Here is a 17,186-nt window from a genome sequence, read left to right as displayed (position 1 = left end):
AATATTTCAAAACGAATTAAGTTGTAGAGCAAATCCTTACACAATTTACTCTGGGCAACCGTCATGCACCGGAATGAGAATGTTCTCTGAATTTTGAATCATTGAAATAAACTGCCGACGATAAAAGAGGATCAGCTCCCAAAACGACGCCACGTTCTTGTTGTGCATTATATGACGGCTTCATACGCAAGTATTTATGTAGCTGCCTGAGACTGTTTTATTTAACATCTGATACGCCATATACTCATAAATTTAAGGGTAAATAAATAATTATAATTCGTAACTCCCGACATTTTTTTTAATGGGAGGCATTAAGATTGGGACTGTGCCTGATGTGCTTTATGTCCTCCTCGGCATATTTAAGATTCATAAAGTTTTTAAAAACACGGTTCAAGCCAATTTTCCATACGGCAAGACTGCTAAGTACGTTTTGCCAACCTAACAATGCAGTTAAACGACTCAACCATTTCTAACTAGATAGGTAAAAGATTTTATAATTGGATTAATCTACAAGGACACAAGTGGTGTAAATTTATAAGGACTTTTTTTATTTTATGGGTGAAAATGAGATTATATTTCTACTCTTGCCACCTTTCCTCACGAAACTCACATAATAATCAATAGTTTATACATCTGCGAGTTTCGTTGCATCCATCCATCCGTGATGGTGCGGTGATGATGTTGGCGTTAGTGGTGAAATTCTGCTACGGAGGTAACACTATGTTCTACCCGATAAGCCGCCTTCGTTAGGATGGATTCATTACGAAAACTCATCGCATATTGAAATGAGCTAGAGATGGATCGGATCGAGAGAAACTCGTTTCATACGTAAGTCGGGCTCATAAAGCAATTTTGTGTGGGGATGAAAAGTGATGAGATGATACTTGATGGTTATTCGAAAATGGAGACTAATCAAAATGCCATAAATCATCACGTGTTGGTGCTCACAGTAATTGGAGAGAGGAGAGTCCGTTGAATATTCCTGGTGGGAGAACCGTGATGCGATTTCCGTACAGCACCCTGCAACATACGGATACACGTCCAATTATTATTTATTATTAAAACCCGACTCCAACACTTGTTCTGCTATGTCGTCGCCTGTCCTCTCAGAGACACACACACTTTCCATTTCATCACGACGTGGACATTAGGAGTCGCATGCCTCCATTATTATTAGTGTTATTCGAGCAGTTATTGAATTGTCAACCTCGTCCTCACGAGATATGAAATTTCAGGCTCCGCATTACTGTCAGCAACAGCAACAGGATTTGAGGGCGATGGTGGTGACAACGCCCACCAGTCCTTCGCCAGTGGGAACTCGTAAATAAACAAATAAAGAGACAAAGAGAGAAAAATGAACTCACAGGGACGTCATCGACTTGAGATTTCGAAACGCATCCACTGCAATCTTCTGGATCTGATTGTTGCTTAAATCCCTGCGTGCAAAAAAATGGGCTCGATTATTATTATTATGGTCCATTAAACCGCTGTGTCGACACTTATTCTCGTCTACGCACTGATCCATACCGACCAGTGTGGGTGAGTGTCATGTGGATTACGCATCAGAAATTAGATTAATGATGAAAATGGAGTTGGGTTTGAGGTCAAAGATCCATCATGAATGACGGTGCAACATTGCCGAAATGGAGAGGATGCGATAATCCCAAATAAGGGCAATATGAGGTGGAATTGGGGTTTGGAAAAGTCAACAAAGTTAATAGAATGGTGGTTTAATGTATATCGTGGCTCGTTGCTAAGTTGTCCTTACAATCTTCGAAGACGTTTGTATGAGGAAAACGCTCCGGGTGGTATTTCAGTGATTTCATTTTGCTCCAGTCGCCTGCAAACCAAAATCAAGCAACAACATTATCTCTCACGCACTGTAACCAACCATACGCACGTATTTATCAGCTACATAAGTTTCATACATATCTGTAGCATTGCATTGGGAAAAAATTGGGCTTGGCAATTTCAAAATATTTTCAATTGCTTTCAGGAAGAAGAGGAAATGAGCGCCAGAGCACAATGCTTATCTCTCTCGCTCTCTCGTCAGCATGAGGAGAGAGCACTTTGCAAGAAGATTCATATTCGACAATATTTACGCAGAGAGATGCTTATTATGACTTACAGCTCAATGACATCTTCGGGCAGGGAGTCTGGCACGGATTTGAGGGTGAGGTCCCTGCAATCCACCACACCATCCGCACACACGCAGGGATGAGGACAGTTCTCGTCGCCACCGCACTTGTTCCATTTCCGCTCAACCACCCCTGCAAATTCAAAATAGTCGTTGATTATTTATCACCAGCAACATGATCAATCCGGTGCAGCACCAACTAAATATGTGCATAAGTATTTTTGGTATTGGGGATGAGCTGCTTTCTCTCTCTTTCACTCTCTCACTTGCGGGGAGCAATGTAGAGTAGAAATGAGCACCACATCTACATTTGTGACTGCAGAGGTAGGCTGATTTCGCGAGCATTTGAGCCATTACGGTTACCGACAAAGTACAAAAAACGGGGCCTGTTGTTGTTTAGGCATTTGAGTGAATCCTTCCCTCTCTGACAAATAGCAGTATCGCATCTATCTCTCTCGGGTTGAGAGAAACCAGGCAATAAAAGTATTTTTCCTCGATAAGTGAGTTTTTGAAAAGCTGGAAATTGATGCTGCTTCCCGGAAACGAAGGAAGAGAAGAAGAAGAATCTATCTATGTACATGTTGAGCAAGTGGAAACATTTGTAGGAATGGCTGCGAAAGGACTGGAGAGTAAGGAATGCAAAATAAAACGAGATAAAATGGACTTGGGGAAGATGAATGCACTATTTCAAAAACAATCATTTGCTTGTCTGAAGATGAAGGAAAGTCATGGGCAAGAAATCCAATTGTGCTATCTCTCTTCTGCCCCTGACGTTTGACACATGACAGAAGGATGAGTAAGGAGAAAGGGCCGAAATTAAATCACTTGAGAAACAACAGAATGACTTGAACTCTTTTTCCTATAAATGCGACGACTTCTCTCAAAAAACGCAGCATAAAAATAAAGCTGCATCTGCATCTGCATGTCATAATGTTCAATCTCGACGACTTCTCCTCCTCCTCCTCCTCCTCCTCCTTTGTCTCTCACTGCTCTGCAAAAGGTCGTCGTCGTCGCGGATGAGGATCGAAACAAGAAGAGAGGAAGAAAATGTTGAAATTTGATCTTGGGTGTAGACCAGTAAAAATCATGACTACATGTGCTCTCTCTCCTCCGTCCCCATAATGCACCTCTCTCTCTGTCCATCTAAATCTGCATGGGAAGGAGTAAGGAGCCGCCGAGAGCAACATTTTCGAGATTTCTTCTCCTCCGAGGAGACTTTATCTTTACAACAACCTGCACATTCTCATTGTTGGTGGAAGAGAGGAAAATCAAGATTTCGGCACCCACCACCAGAAAAGGCAGGCGGTTTTTGGGCAATCTAGTTAACTTCATAACAATCTAATATGCTCATTAAATGTCTTAAAGGGCTGAGAATGAATTTCTCTTCCAGCCGTTGCAACGTCTCAGTTGCTTATTTGCTGCCCATCCTCATTAGACATTTAAGACGGGTTTAACATGTTAAAATGGGTGGTGCCATATTATTCAAGCCCTACGTTCAGACAGATCCGAGCTTATTGCGTGTTCGATATGACATCAAAGGAACTCTGAGCTCAAATGCTCAACAAACTCCCATCTCTCGCTCGCTCTCTCTCGTGTTTGCATTCTCCAGAGTAGAAATTAATCTCACCACCACCATCAACTATGCAGACGCTGGAACATCAACTCGTATGCGGGATTAAAATTGTAAGAATTAATAAAAACTTAATCCCACTCACCAGCGCATTTGAACTCAGACTCCAAAACTTCGTCAATCGTTCTGTCTCGGAGATGATAGGGTGAGTTGCACCTGGCCTGCGACACACTTTTCGGAGCTCGTCTCAACCACCGGGTCAGCCAACCGAGGTGACAGTCGCAAATCAGCGGATTGTTTCCAAGTGAGAAATGCTTCAGTTTCACCAACCCTTCGAACGCGTCCTTGTGCAGGGACGTTAAATTGTTGTTCTCCAGCGTCCTGTGTGGGCAATTAATTCAATCAGTCACCCGCAATCAGCAGCAACTTATTTTATTATTAAACTCATTTCCTGATAAGTTACTCACAAAACTTCCAAGTCTCGTAATGGGCGAATGGCAGCCTCGTCAATGCACGTGAGATGGTTGTGATCCAGCATCCTTTGGAATGAAACAATTAAATTATTTCGTTAACGAGCTTGTGAAAGTGGAGACTTGTGTTTCGTATTTGCTTCGAAAAGAGGCTTACAGTGATTTTAAATAATTTGGCCCCATCAAGGATCGCTTTCGAATGGCACTCAGCTGGTTGTGGCTCAAATCTCTGGAAATTAAACAAGATTCATTCATTCAACGTGGTCCTCTGGGCGCAAATTCCAGTTCATCTGTCACTTTAATAAGCTTTGACATTTTCGAAGCAATTATGCCAACCACGTGTTCCTTGTTAAGGTGTGATACCTACATGCTTACACATGTACGTAATAATAAACCACATTTAACGAAGTACCACTATATGTATTGTATACTGCTGAGTAAATAAATGGCAAATAGTTACAAGGAGTCACATATATGCGGAGATACATGAATGCACATTCTCGCTACTAAACCAAGCATCACAAGACATGAGATTCCTTCGCATAATTGTTTGTGTACCACTATACGGTTGTAGTGACACTTCGCAAATTGTGGGCCATTCGTATTGCCAACTGCGTTCTCAACACGGCCCCAAAAATGCGAGCTATTTATATTATTTAACGAGCCAAAGTCAACCTGGTAGCACATACGTTGCCTGATCCAGCATGCAAAGCTCCTGGTTGTCGCAAGATCGCATTAACATTTCGCTCGTATAGTCAAGTCAACTTTAATTACGGAGAGCCATCATTCTTTCTCCGGCTTGGTTTCAGATAATCAACGCCGCATTTCTTGGGGAAAAGCCACAGGCTTTGTTGAGGTGTGTTGTTCCCGGCGCACAACAAAAGCATCATCCTTCAATTAAATGACGACTTTAATTTAATCGCAACCAGCCAGCGCAGAGTGGTGCGAGATGAGAATAATTTAAATTCAGGGCAACGAGACACAACAATGAGGAGACATTAGACGAGATCTATTTGTGACAGTTATGGTAATTTACGCGATAGTGTTCACACTGATTGTGCCAATCTTCATTAGCGAATGCCAACCAGTCATGGGTCATTACTGCTCATTGGCGTTGTACACTGCATTTCAGTTCTTATGGGACAGTTATTAAATCAAAGTTAAAAAGCAGAGTTGTACATATTTATTTAGTTTGGATGACAATTTGTGGCAGAATATTTGCAAAGCATTTGCCATTTTCTGACCTCAAAATCCGGATCGATAGAAGGTGCAGAAAGTGGCAAAAAGATGGGCAGATAACTTTGAAGCATGTATTATATTTTGGACCATGACGAGCTACACGGCTACATACATATTTATTTCATTCCCATTTATTTCTATCGCATTTCTCTCTCTCTCTCTGGTGGCTACTATTCACTTATCGTATGTTCGAAGGCAGGGAGTTGCAGCGGAATGTTTATGAATACAAATGTGGATTTCCATCCTGGATGAGCACCTTTGTCTTGAGAGGAGAGGTTCGTGAGCTTAGGCCTCGGTAATAGGATCAAGATGGATACAAAACGATGTGCATGTCGTATTTTTTATACAAAAGTTGTTTGCTGCTTCTGTTCTTCTTCTTCTTCTCGGACTTGAATGGCTGGGAGTGAAAAAGTATCTCCGCACTGGGAATAGTATTGCCCCTCTCGTAGCAGTACACAAACCCTTTCGTTTCGTGATGCATCCTCTGCTCCTGGTCTCTCCAAAAAGATTCAGAGTTACTCTCCATAATCCTCTCACCTCTTCTCCCCACCAGCTTCAGTCCAACGAGATGCACTTATCTGACAAAGGCATGAGAAATCACGGCTTAGCATTGTCAGCAGCAGCACAAATTCTCTGGACACGGATATCTTGCCAGCATACGTGGCATCATCTTCCCCACAAAAAAACACACGGATTCAAAAACTCATTTCTCCTCAAGTCGTCGTCTCCAATTTCCTCCAGGTCGGGAATAACACACATATTGAAACGGAATATCTAGCAGTCCGTAATAATGGTTTATGTAATAATAGTCCGTGTGTGGAGGAATTGCACAGGGCCGGGGTTGATGGTGACCGAGGAGGACGTGGTGGTGGTGGGAGAACATCAAATTGTGGCACCATTAACATTCTGCACATCGTCGGGTGCTGCAGTCGTCGTCGAATGTTTGCATACGTCCTGCTCCTCTTAAGTCTTGTAAAGTTTGCGATGAGACGCAATAAAGGAATTAGAGGGTAATCATGAAAGCGAGTATAATTTAGTGGGATGAGAAGAAGGAGGTGAGAAAAGAGAGATGGGTCCAAATATGGGAAGAAAAGTGATGCTTGCTTGGTTTCCAATCTAACGAGAATTCCTACGGTTTAAGAAGAAACTGGTCGTTTTGGAATGTCGAGCTACACCTCCAGCTTCCACAACCAAACCACCACGCTAAGAGCTCGAGATAGATACGACGACTGCTATTATACGTACAAAACCTTGCGTTTGATTCATTATTATTTCATTCAGGACACTTCCCATCGGCCCCATCAGCATAATTCTATAAGCGATTTCTCAATCTTTAATCTTCTCCTGGTCCGTTCTCCAACTTGGTCGTTGTTCATTGTGTGAAACGATTCTCATTGTTGGGCTGGTTAAAGAAACTTCACCACCTTCACCACCACCACCAGCCTCCCGACTAAAATCAAAAGTTGAGTTGTCATAAACCATGCAGAGACAATTAAAGGATCAGGAAATTTATTATTAAATTCGACTGGAATGTTCTAATAAAGGTTTTCATCCCATTGTGTGCAGCTAATACGTTTTCCTCTGCCCTCCTAAAATCCTTGGTTCTTAGATTATCGTGGCAGTGGCAGCAGCAGCAGCAGCCCTGGTGTCACTGACGCCTCATCATCATTCCCAAACGAGACGCAATTTAAAGCTGTCTTTATACACGTCAAATTAACTTTAGTGCTTTTGTATTGAGAGTAGTCATTCGAATGTTGTGAGTTTTCGAGGAGGATGGGAACTCATCTGCATGCACACTAGTTTTATGTTCAGATATCTCGATGTATGTACATCCACACGCAGCAATGAGACCACATTCCGCTTTTACTGCGATAATAATTAGAGCCCGAGTCCGTTGTTGTCCATAAAATGAGGGCTCGCTTGACACGCATCTCGCTTAATTCGTCAGTATCTCCACTCGTCAAGCTTCCAATCATGTTCAATTAGCTGGGTGGCAAATAAATGTGGAAACATGTATTTTGTCACACAGCATAATATTACGTATGGCTTTCCTGCCCTCTCATCTTGCGTGATAGGCAGGCATACATACGTAACCTCATGCAATGTAGATTTCATGAAAAATAATAGAAAAAACATTGGAAAACAACAAATATTCATTGTTTTATTCCGATGAAGGATCTGCATATGTACGACGGGCAAAAAAAAGTTTGCAATCCGTTCCAATTTCTTTTCGTGCGTTGTTTCCCAGCGTCAGTGGGACAAGGAGCCAACAAAGCAAGAAAATTCGGAACCAAGTTTTATTTATATTGGAATCATTTATCCATCCAAAAGTTGTTGGATAACAACAATGAAACTGCACAATACTTCCACCACCGCCACGACTACTTCTTCGTGCCAGACTTGGTATACATGAGGCTAAAGTAAACAAACTTTTACGAGAGGATGTTTGCAGAGGATGATTTAAAGCTTTGGGGAATTTAAAAGTTTTACTCTCCTCTGGAATGCTGGAATTTAAAATCCTCCTCCTAGTTAATGAAAAAAGTCGTGGATATTGTAATAAGAGGAGGAGGAAAAAAAAGAAATCTGTTTTAGATTTGGGTGAGTAGTGGAATGGTAGAAAAGAGAGAACGATACAATTGTGTGGAGGAAGCACGCGGCGGAAATGGATGGAGGACATCAAAACCATTGATCTCCTTCTTCTTCTCCTTAATATCTTGTTTGTCGAACCATTTATAATACAAAAGGATTGAATTTCGCTTAGCACGAGGCTCTCGCTCATTTATTTGAGTTGCATCCAAATTAAAAACTCTTGAGAAGGTTGTGGAGTGCGCACTTGTACGCAAAGGAGCTGACATAATGAATGTAATGATTTTGGCTTACTAAACGTACTCGCCTCCTTCTTTTGTGTCTCTGCCAGGTTTACTTTTCATAAATCGAAGCTCAAGTATAGGCAGTAAATGTGGAAACTTAAAGCCGTTCGTTCCAAAAGAGTCAGCCACCACTTGACTGGGTTTATTCCAGACTTGAACCTTTTAGAGGATACGACAGGGCTCAAATCACAATTTTATGATGATGTTCCGCAATCTCTCGACCCCCGCAAGGGGAGACATGACATAAGTAAAAATAAAATAAAACTTTACGTGTGTGATTCAGGTAATCTCTGTCTCTCTATAAATTCTGGAATTATAGTCTTTATGTCAACAACCATGTTGTTTTTCTTCGAGCAGAGAGAGACATCACAATTTACAGAGGGACTTGTTAATAAAATGTCATCATACCCGAGGGGGAGGTGCTCCACTTACGAGGAGTACGTAAGACATTTCCAATCCCAGATCTTGACGCCCTTTGGACATGTTGTGGGGCTACATGAGTGTAGAGAAAGTGAAGGAGGGTCACAGGCCATGGGGTACGTTTCTTTAAAGGGGCACCCAGTATTAAACTAACCGCACTAAAATCTTCGCCAAAAATCCAATTATGTTTGGAATTTCATAAATTGTGCACATTCTTGATTTCAGGTGGTTGCCTTATCATATTCAATAGTAACTATCTGGAATCAAGAATGTGTACAAATTATGAAAATCCAAACAAGGTGGTACTTTAGTGAAAGATTTACAATTAGTACGGCTAGTTTAGCACTGGATGTCCATTTTAAGGGGGTGTAGCGGGCGTACCTCATGTTAAACTTGGTCCCTATCCCTCCTCCTCTTTCTCTACACTTTAATAGTTCTACAACGTATCCAAATGGCATCAAAATCTGGCATTGCAAAGATCGTACGTACTCCTCCTTAACCTGAATGTTAGCTACGTAGCGCAGAATGGATCAAATTTCTCGCTGGATGTGATATGAAAGTTGACTCAAGTTTCTGAGAGAATATGCGGACAGGGAAATGTTTGATGTAAGATGCTTTCCAAAAAGGAATACATACGCGCGACGGTGTCGATTCCTGAAAAATATGACGGAAAGTAGTTCGTGTAGCGAAATAGTGGCCATAATCTGCACAAATAATATGTATATACGAAAGAGCTCTAGGAATATTGGTCGTCGTCAAAATATGAGACTGATACCGATTCTGACTTTACTCTCGTGTATATGCATACAAAGTAATAAAGTATACGTCGTTATTACTAAATAAGAATAATAATATCATTGCTGATAATAAATCTGTAATTTGTATGTGGAGGTTTCTCCATGTCGCGAGTAATGTCGTGATGCATAGTGAAAGGGTGAGCTAATAATCGGATCAAAGTCATATAAGCGTCGCATTTCCAAGTCCCAGAGCGCCACCTCATCATCATAACCTCATTCGAGAGTCTTCTGAACCGGATTTTCTCTCCACTGAACATTCCATCATCATCATTTCATCCCATTCGATTCATCTCGTGACCAATTCCCACATGAGACAAATCAAATTCCGTGGAAGCAGCATCTTCTTCCTTACATAAGAAGTTACCTTTCCGACTTCCATTTCTTCCGCTGCTCTGCATCTCCATCTCGCTCTTTCTGCGTGGGCAGGGCACTCAAATCTCAAAGATTCTCCTTTGAAGTCTTCCTCTTTTAATGTGATGTTGGGGATTTGTGTATAATAATAACGCTAACAAGAACCCGCTCTGATTGCTTTCCATAATTAGCTTCCCCCTCCTTTCACATTTTGCAACAATTATCATAATTTCTGGTGAAAGAGACCAAAAAAAGTCAGAGGAAATCAGAGATGGCATAATTTCGTACATACAAAAAGTCCATGGGTTCGACAAGTATTTGCTTAATTTGCAGTGCAATACGTAAGTATGGCGGACTGGCAAATTTGAAACATATTTGGGACGCGGAGATGAAGCGATTAGTTGTTATTTCACAGACGTTACCAGCCTGTTAAGAAGCATGCGTCGCTGGTTGGAGTCTATAAAGGGCCATTTACGACAGAGTAAATCATCATGTATATGGCCAAACCAGACGTGGTCAGGAAACTGATGATACTCTTCTTCTGCTGGGTATTATATGGTTGGTGGAAAAGTAGGTATTCCATCCAGCGTCTTATTTGTATTCCGCCTTGGGGCCAGCGATGTACATACACACGCTTCCTCTTCACAGGATGGACCCCACTGTCTGTGAGACTGTCACTACTGCTGAGACTCCCAAAAAGGCAGCACAACGAGCATAAACACTCAACCACGCAGTGTCTTTCTAAATTGTAGCAGAGTCGGAAACGTAAGGTGTATATGGTTCCCAAAGGAAATGGCACACCGACCAAATTGATTCTAATAACTCCATTATTAGAACCGTTTAGAATGATCCTTTTAAGCTGTCGTGACAGGTAATAGGCCGGGAACTACATGCACGAGCAGCTGGTTTATACTATTAAAGTTTGGAGTTTTAAATTATCACCGCAATTCCATACATCTGAATATCGCAAGATTCACATAATTGTCAAACGCTAATAAATATGAATGGGGCACGAAGCAATCTACACGAAGTATTAATAACTTTTAACTAAGAAACTGATTTGAGGAAAGTGTAGAATGTTCTCTGCAACTACGTTACGTCGTCTCGAATTTCTGCGCAAAAAGTTGTCATTCTTTTAATCCATAAATACCATGCTGCGACCTTTTGCATGCACTCCAAATTCAAACAGATTAATAATTGACGGGTACAAATGTCGAGCCAATCTTTCGCAACGGGCACACTTCAAACTGCAAATTGTAATTACGGGGGGCACTCGTGAAAGGATATTAGCCCAGTAAAACAATTACTGTCAATAAAACTGCACGGTGCCCACGCAAACGAAGCAAAAAGTTTTTCCACAATGTGGGGCGGGTCACTTTCTCTTTCCCACTGAAACGTCGAGGCCTCCAAGTCTGTACATATTTTGGGATGGTAACAAACAACGCCAACTTTTAATACAGCCTATACTCGTACACATCAACTTTCAAATAATGTGGCTATTTATTCTCAATGGTGGAAGAAAATGCTTTCAAAACAAGATTGCTTTATTAGTTTGACGTTAATTTAATGGTAAATGCATCGAGAAAAACATGCAAACTGCAATCGTCTCGCCCTTTTCTTGAATATTAAGCAACAAAGAACTACTTCATGCAACCACGTACTTACTTATTTACCAGTTTTGAATACACAATGATAGGAACTGTGCTATATTACTGGTCCAAAGTAACATAATCCTAAACCAGCGTAATGCGAGACAGTGAGACACGACCTCATCGGTATTAAAATTAACTTTTGCTAAATCCATGTAATCCAAGTTCATTATATCAACAACAACAAATAAGCAAGTCTTTTTCTTTGGGAAATAAAAATAAGGTTCGATAATCATTCCACCAGGTTTTAATCCAACAGGTTTTTCAACAAGGAAACATGAATCTGGATTCGGATAATTTAATCGCGAGGTAAAAAGTTATCAAACATCTCCTCCATCCAACAATCAGTCATCTATTTGACTTTCCAACCAGGCAGGAACTCCAATATGCATACTTGCATACGTGCAGCAAACTCCAACTAAAACTTCTAATGAAGGAGATCATATACATACTCGAGAAATTGTAATCGTGTGGTTCGAGTCGACGGAAGATTTCTTAATTTCCACCCTCCAAACATTCTGAAACTTGTCCTCTCTGAATACCAATTAACTTGATAATAAAATCTTGCCCTTTTCTCGACAAGAAGTTTCGTCGTTTTCCTCCATTATTTGATGCATGCAGAGAAAACACGTGCATAACACGACTGACTACATACATGAGACCATAAGTGTTCCGTATGTAGATTCCTTACTTCTGCTGCTGCTCCTGCTGCTGGGGTAATTATTCGAAGAATTAGATTCAAAAGTAGGAAAAAGTGAGTTGGATGTGGGGTTGTTGTAAATACGTAAACACGCACAAACTCCGGGTGAGTTATGCATTTTAACTTGTGTACAAAAAATATGCAAAGCAACCGGAACCACTTTACCGGATCGTTTATGAAAATGGGCCAACAATTTATGTGTAAAAAACCTGAGTATCTAAAACCTACAAAAAACTTTGGAATTATAAATCTCATAGAATGAGGAAATGCTTGTTCCATTATCCTGATGACCAGTTGCCCATCTACGACACGTCGTAGTAGATGGGTTTCCTTACCATTTCATACTTTGATCATGCATCAAATACCTATTAATTAGCAGGAGCAGCATCAGCAATGCAAATTTAATGCAGATCTAGTTTCCTCTTTTGTCAATCATGTGTATGTATGAAAAATACCAAGCTCAAGATCAACCCAACTCCACCAACCACGCAAGACTGCCATAAACACTAGACTGAAAAACTAATGATTAGTTCACCCACCACCACGACCCATACTCAGACAGGGTTAGAGTTCAGTCAGCGTCATAATTAATGAAAATAATTAAAGTAGCAGAAAAACAATGATCATTCGACAAGACCGTAATGGGCAAGCAACTAGCCATGCACATCATTCATCGACAGGGAGGAATTTCAAAGCATGCTCGAGTCTCAAGCAAATAGAGAGTGAACTGCACATCCTGAATGATAAAGGGCTGTTGTCATAATCGACCCGAACTGATGATGCTGCCGACGATAAGGAGAAGAATAAGGTAAAATAGGAGTCTTTTTGTGCATGGATATTTTATTATGATGCAATGAACAGGTGTGTATGAGCTTGCACCATTTAAAAACTACAGCCTTGAGCAAAAAAGACCACTCGAGTTGGTTGCGACGACGAACAAGGAGCGGAGGTGTGTTGGTTAATCAGTTCAAAGTGCAAACTTGTTAAGCTTTCATTACAAGATCCCCTTCAACATAATTTGGGTGGAAATGTTCAGGTGGCCGACTCCACCAAAACCATTTACATTTTACCCCATTTCTCATTTTCCTCCCAGTCTGATCCACTAACATTCCTTCCTCTTCCTATCTCCCTTTGTACGCCGTGGAGCGTCATAAAAAAGTCAAATAATTTGTACAGACCGGAATAAATAGTGGATCAAATTATGCTGGCATGACCGTCTTTTTTTCGTTCTATTTATCCACGCCATCACGTCCAGAAATGATAGGAATACACAACATTTATGCTGCTGTTGGTAGTGCGGTGATGATTTTGATGTCGTATCTGATCACTTGAGCCTCTCCGAGTGAGGCGAACATGATGTAGCCGTCAGAGTATAAAAGGTAATGGGGATGAGAAATTGGAAAATTCTCATTTTCTCCCGTCCTTCTTCCTCACCACAACGAAACAATGCTCCCCAACTGCAGCATAATAATGGAAATGGAGGAGGTCTATCTGCAACTGAGCCCATAAATCCGGCAGGAATACATAAGCAGCCGGGGTGCAGATGAACATGCATGTACGACATACCATCTCGTAGACATTATTATTATACCCACCAGTTTTGCATGTATGTGGTTTAGCGTTATTTTCTTCGTCATTTCCCCAAAAAACTGGTATCCAGTAAGTCGTCGCAGTTACGGTAATGGGGGAATGGTGGGGGTGGGAAGGACATAATGTTGTATCATTGCTGGTTGGTGGGAATGTCTCAACTAACTGGCTAACCAAACCCAATGCATGATAATCATACCGATTTGTTCTTTTGGATGGCGTTGTGAAAATGGGCGAATCTGGGCACGGTTTTGGATTAATGTTGTACTTTATCGTTTAAAAATGTGGTCAAGACCACCACTCGACGTTGGAATAGAATTGCCTTATCTCATCTCTTCTTTCCCCCTTTTACATAAACCTGTCCACCATTGTGCCCACCTGGTCTGTAGAGTGTAGAATTTGCATTGTTTATTCAGGGAAAGGTCTACTTTCTCCGTCGCCAATCTGGCCATACTTTTACAAAGTTTTCGCTAATTATCATAAATTAGTGGGACAGAGCCGCAGTTTGAGTTTTCTTCTTTGCAAACACAATACGTAACAATGTCTCAGGAGAGTAGAACATTTCATTGTCGACGAGAAAACCACCACCACCGAGTTGCTGCTCTACTTATTTATTCCTGATTTGATAAGGATTATTAATACAAGGTAAACTCTGAGCTCAACTCGGTCTCTCGTTTTGTTGGGCAAAGTCCTTAAATTTTACAGTGAATCGTTGCATTTTCTTTGAGTACAGATTGCACCACGACTTGCACTCGCCCACGAGAAAATAAATCTACTTTCTCTGAAATCACGGCAAAGGAGAGAGAGAGAGAGGCCACATCTTCGTCAGTGGTGAAGGATTTGTTATTGTGCTCCCCTCCATGCACCACTCAAGCAATCTGTTTCTCTCCGACGACGGGGAAGCAGGCTTTCGAACTTCTTTGTTAACTTTCCCATCACTAAATTACCTGATGATTTCCTCTAAGTGGTCGTCTTTCTTGGATCTCTCACTCTCCTCGTCCCTCCCCTCTCGCTCTCTCTCTTCTGCCCTCATCCAATCTATCCGGATTCTGGCCTAAAAGTTCTTTTATCTCTCTCTCTCTGCCTTTCTACTTTGCCAGTGCTGCTGGACAGGTCGAAAACATGATGGACTTTAAGCTCAAAGTGAAAATGTGGCAGAAGAGTAGACCAGACCGAGTGGGCTGATAATCCATAAAAACAATTTCCACCCATGCACATTGAATGACAGACTTCAAACAGTTTAGCTTTTAGTTTTTAGAGGTAAAAATTAATTTGCGCCAAATGTTCCCAAGTGAGCCGACGTTGCCAGCGTACATTTATACGAACATTTATTTTGAGTACTGTACTCCGTGTAATGCTTGTTTTTGATTTTTTTCACGAATGACGACAGCGGTGCATTGCAATTGTCTGCAAAACGTATTGGTCCGCTGTATGCCGTGCTATACTTATGTAGTAAACAGTTAAACTAACAAATTACAAAGAGCTTATCAAGCTTAGGAGAAATCCATTGAAATAACGGAAGCGCATCACGGACTTACATCTTTGCTAAGCTGGGACTGTTTGCAAACAGGAGATCTGGAATCGTTCTCAATCTGTTGGTGCTCAGTCGTCTGAAAAGATAAACAAACCAAAATGTTATTCATTGAGTGGAAGGAGGTTAGAAAAACTTTAGAGAATTTCAAGCAAATACGTACACAGCACAAAAGCATATAAGTTCTCCATCCATCCATCCATCCATCCACAATCCACACTATTTAATACATTATGCATGGCAAGGTTTAAGAAGAAACTATGTAGATAAATTTTGGGCCACATATTGAACTGATTAACCACCACTCCTGCATAAGAAATTTGTACACATTGTCTCCATAAAAAAGAGAAATGTTCCAGCAACGTAAAGTTTCAATACCATTTTACACTCACATTGCTGCACTCAATCCTCTCAAGTAGTAATAAAATAGTAGCTGCAAAGTCGTCGTATTAGTGGGGAAGAAATGAGTAGGAAATTCGTAGACGACAGTGTATTAAGTAGTAGCACTACTCCTATTATCACACGCAACCCTCCAATGACACGGTTTGGCTTTCTAAATGGACCTCATTACAGATTATAAGCATACTTTTCTCTCCAGCATTATCCTTCCAGCGAGGAGATAAATTAAGTGGGGCTTTTTACGCCGGGTCGACCGAGGCAGTCATGTCGTACATACGACAACCGAGTTATTACTACTTGTATTGTGTCTGATTGATTGGGAGGCAGTTCAAGTGACACGACTGACAACCTTGTCGTGCTTTATTCTTATTAGGCACCAAGTTATTTTGTAAAGAAATTCAGACCGAGACAACTAACTCCTCATAACGCATGTATAAACTTACTCTTGAACATGTGTCGTGGTAGCCGAGGTGGAGGTGGGGGTTTTTGTCATCATTTACTTCATATATATTAGTTCAAAGTGAGTAGTAGCAGGAACGGCAGAGTTCCAAAAACGGGAGGAAAATGCACGAAATTACTTGTTTTTGTCGCTGCTGAGAACAAGTAATGTCGTGTCTAATTTCTTGTCCTGATTGTGCCGATGTCCCAAAGCCAGGGGAAAAACAGAGCAGTATTACCTCAAACATGCCCAAAAGCAGTAACTGTCTTCATAAACTAACTCTGATATTGGAAAGTATTAGGAAGCAGTGTGTGCAGGCGGGCAGGTTGTTTCCTACCTTTCCACCCATTCAACTCCTTTCTCCCGTGGTTTTTCTCCCATGGTGGCAAAAGAACGAGTTGCTTGGCTTGCAAATACTTGTCTGGATTTGTTCGCCTAACACGAGCCGACACCTTTCCTCTCCCCGTCTTTTCCATCTTCATTACAGGAAAATTAGATCGGAGCCAAATCCCTTGGGACATTTCATACAGCCAAAATTATTTGTGTGTTCTCAAATTAAAAAATTCCTGGGTCCGTGGAGGTGTGTGTACGCAGTGGTGCCGGGCTTAGTACTTCCTCCTACCTGGTGGAGGTGGTGGAAGCATTTGTTTCAGTAATCCACCCAGGTTTACAATCCAATTTGGACCAAAAGCTTATTCGGATTCTTCCAGTTGTTTTTTAATCGCGGCGTGTATGCCCAGAAATAAGGAATAACAACGAGCGTCCGTCGAGTCCAGGACCATTGTGAGTAAGAAATGCGTTTTTACTACAAGGAAATTAAAAGAGTCCGAGGAGATTTGACGTGGAGCTTTATTACACCGATATCAAGGAGAGAGCGAGGAACGGGAGGGAACCAAACCAACCAAGCAACCAACTTTCCGACCAACAGTTTCTTAATGTCGAAGAAGGAAGGAACTTATCCTTAGCGGAGAGATTACTGAATTCTCTCTCTCTCTCTCTAACCATTCGTCTGCATTACTGCGTTGCG

The 17,186-nt window shown here is 41.3% G+C and overlaps 1 protein-coding gene and 1 long non-coding RNA gene across 3 annotated transcripts in view; one reads left to right on the top strand and one right to left on the bottom strand.

Annotated features, from left to right (window-relative positions):
- The window catches only part of LOC110857956 (protein slit), a 53,117-nt gene that overhangs the window by 17,470 nt on the left and 18,461 nt on the right, over positions 1–17,186 (bottom strand). For both annotated transcript variants that reach the window (XM_022106566.2, XM_035858406.1), the window contains exons 4-11: positions 15,329–15,400; positions 4,335–4,406; positions 4,175–4,246; positions 3,853–4,088; positions 2,129–2,270; positions 1,769–1,840; positions 1,365–1,436; positions 949–1,020 (exon numbers count right to left, since the gene is read on the bottom strand). In XM_022106566.2, coding sequence (XP_021962258.1) covers positions 949–1,020; positions 1,365–1,436; positions 1,769–1,840; positions 2,129–2,270; positions 3,853–4,088; positions 4,175–4,246; positions 4,335–4,406; positions 15,329–15,400 — 810 coding nt within the window. The remainder of the gene's footprint in view (positions 1–948; positions 1,021–1,364; positions 1,437–1,768; positions 1,841–2,128; positions 2,271–3,852; positions 4,089–4,174; positions 4,247–4,334; positions 4,407–15,328; positions 15,401–17,186) is intronic.
- LOC118438373 lies at positions 11,551–12,075 on the top strand. Its single transcript, XR_004836728.1, has 3 exons — positions 11,551–11,629; positions 11,763–11,812; positions 11,876–12,075. It is a non-coding gene; the product is annotated as an uncharacterized LOC118438373 (long non-coding RNA).

The sequence above is a fragment of the Folsomia candida genome, unplaced genomic scaffold, assembly GCF_002217175.1.
Source record: "Folsomia candida strain VU population unplaced genomic scaffold, ASM221717v1 Fcan01_Sc020, whole genome shotgun sequence".
NCBI classification, from domain to species: Eukaryota; Metazoa; Arthropoda; class Collembola; order Entomobryomorpha; family Isotomidae; genus Folsomia; species Folsomia candida.
This window is presented reverse-complemented; position numbering and strand designations above follow the sequence as displayed.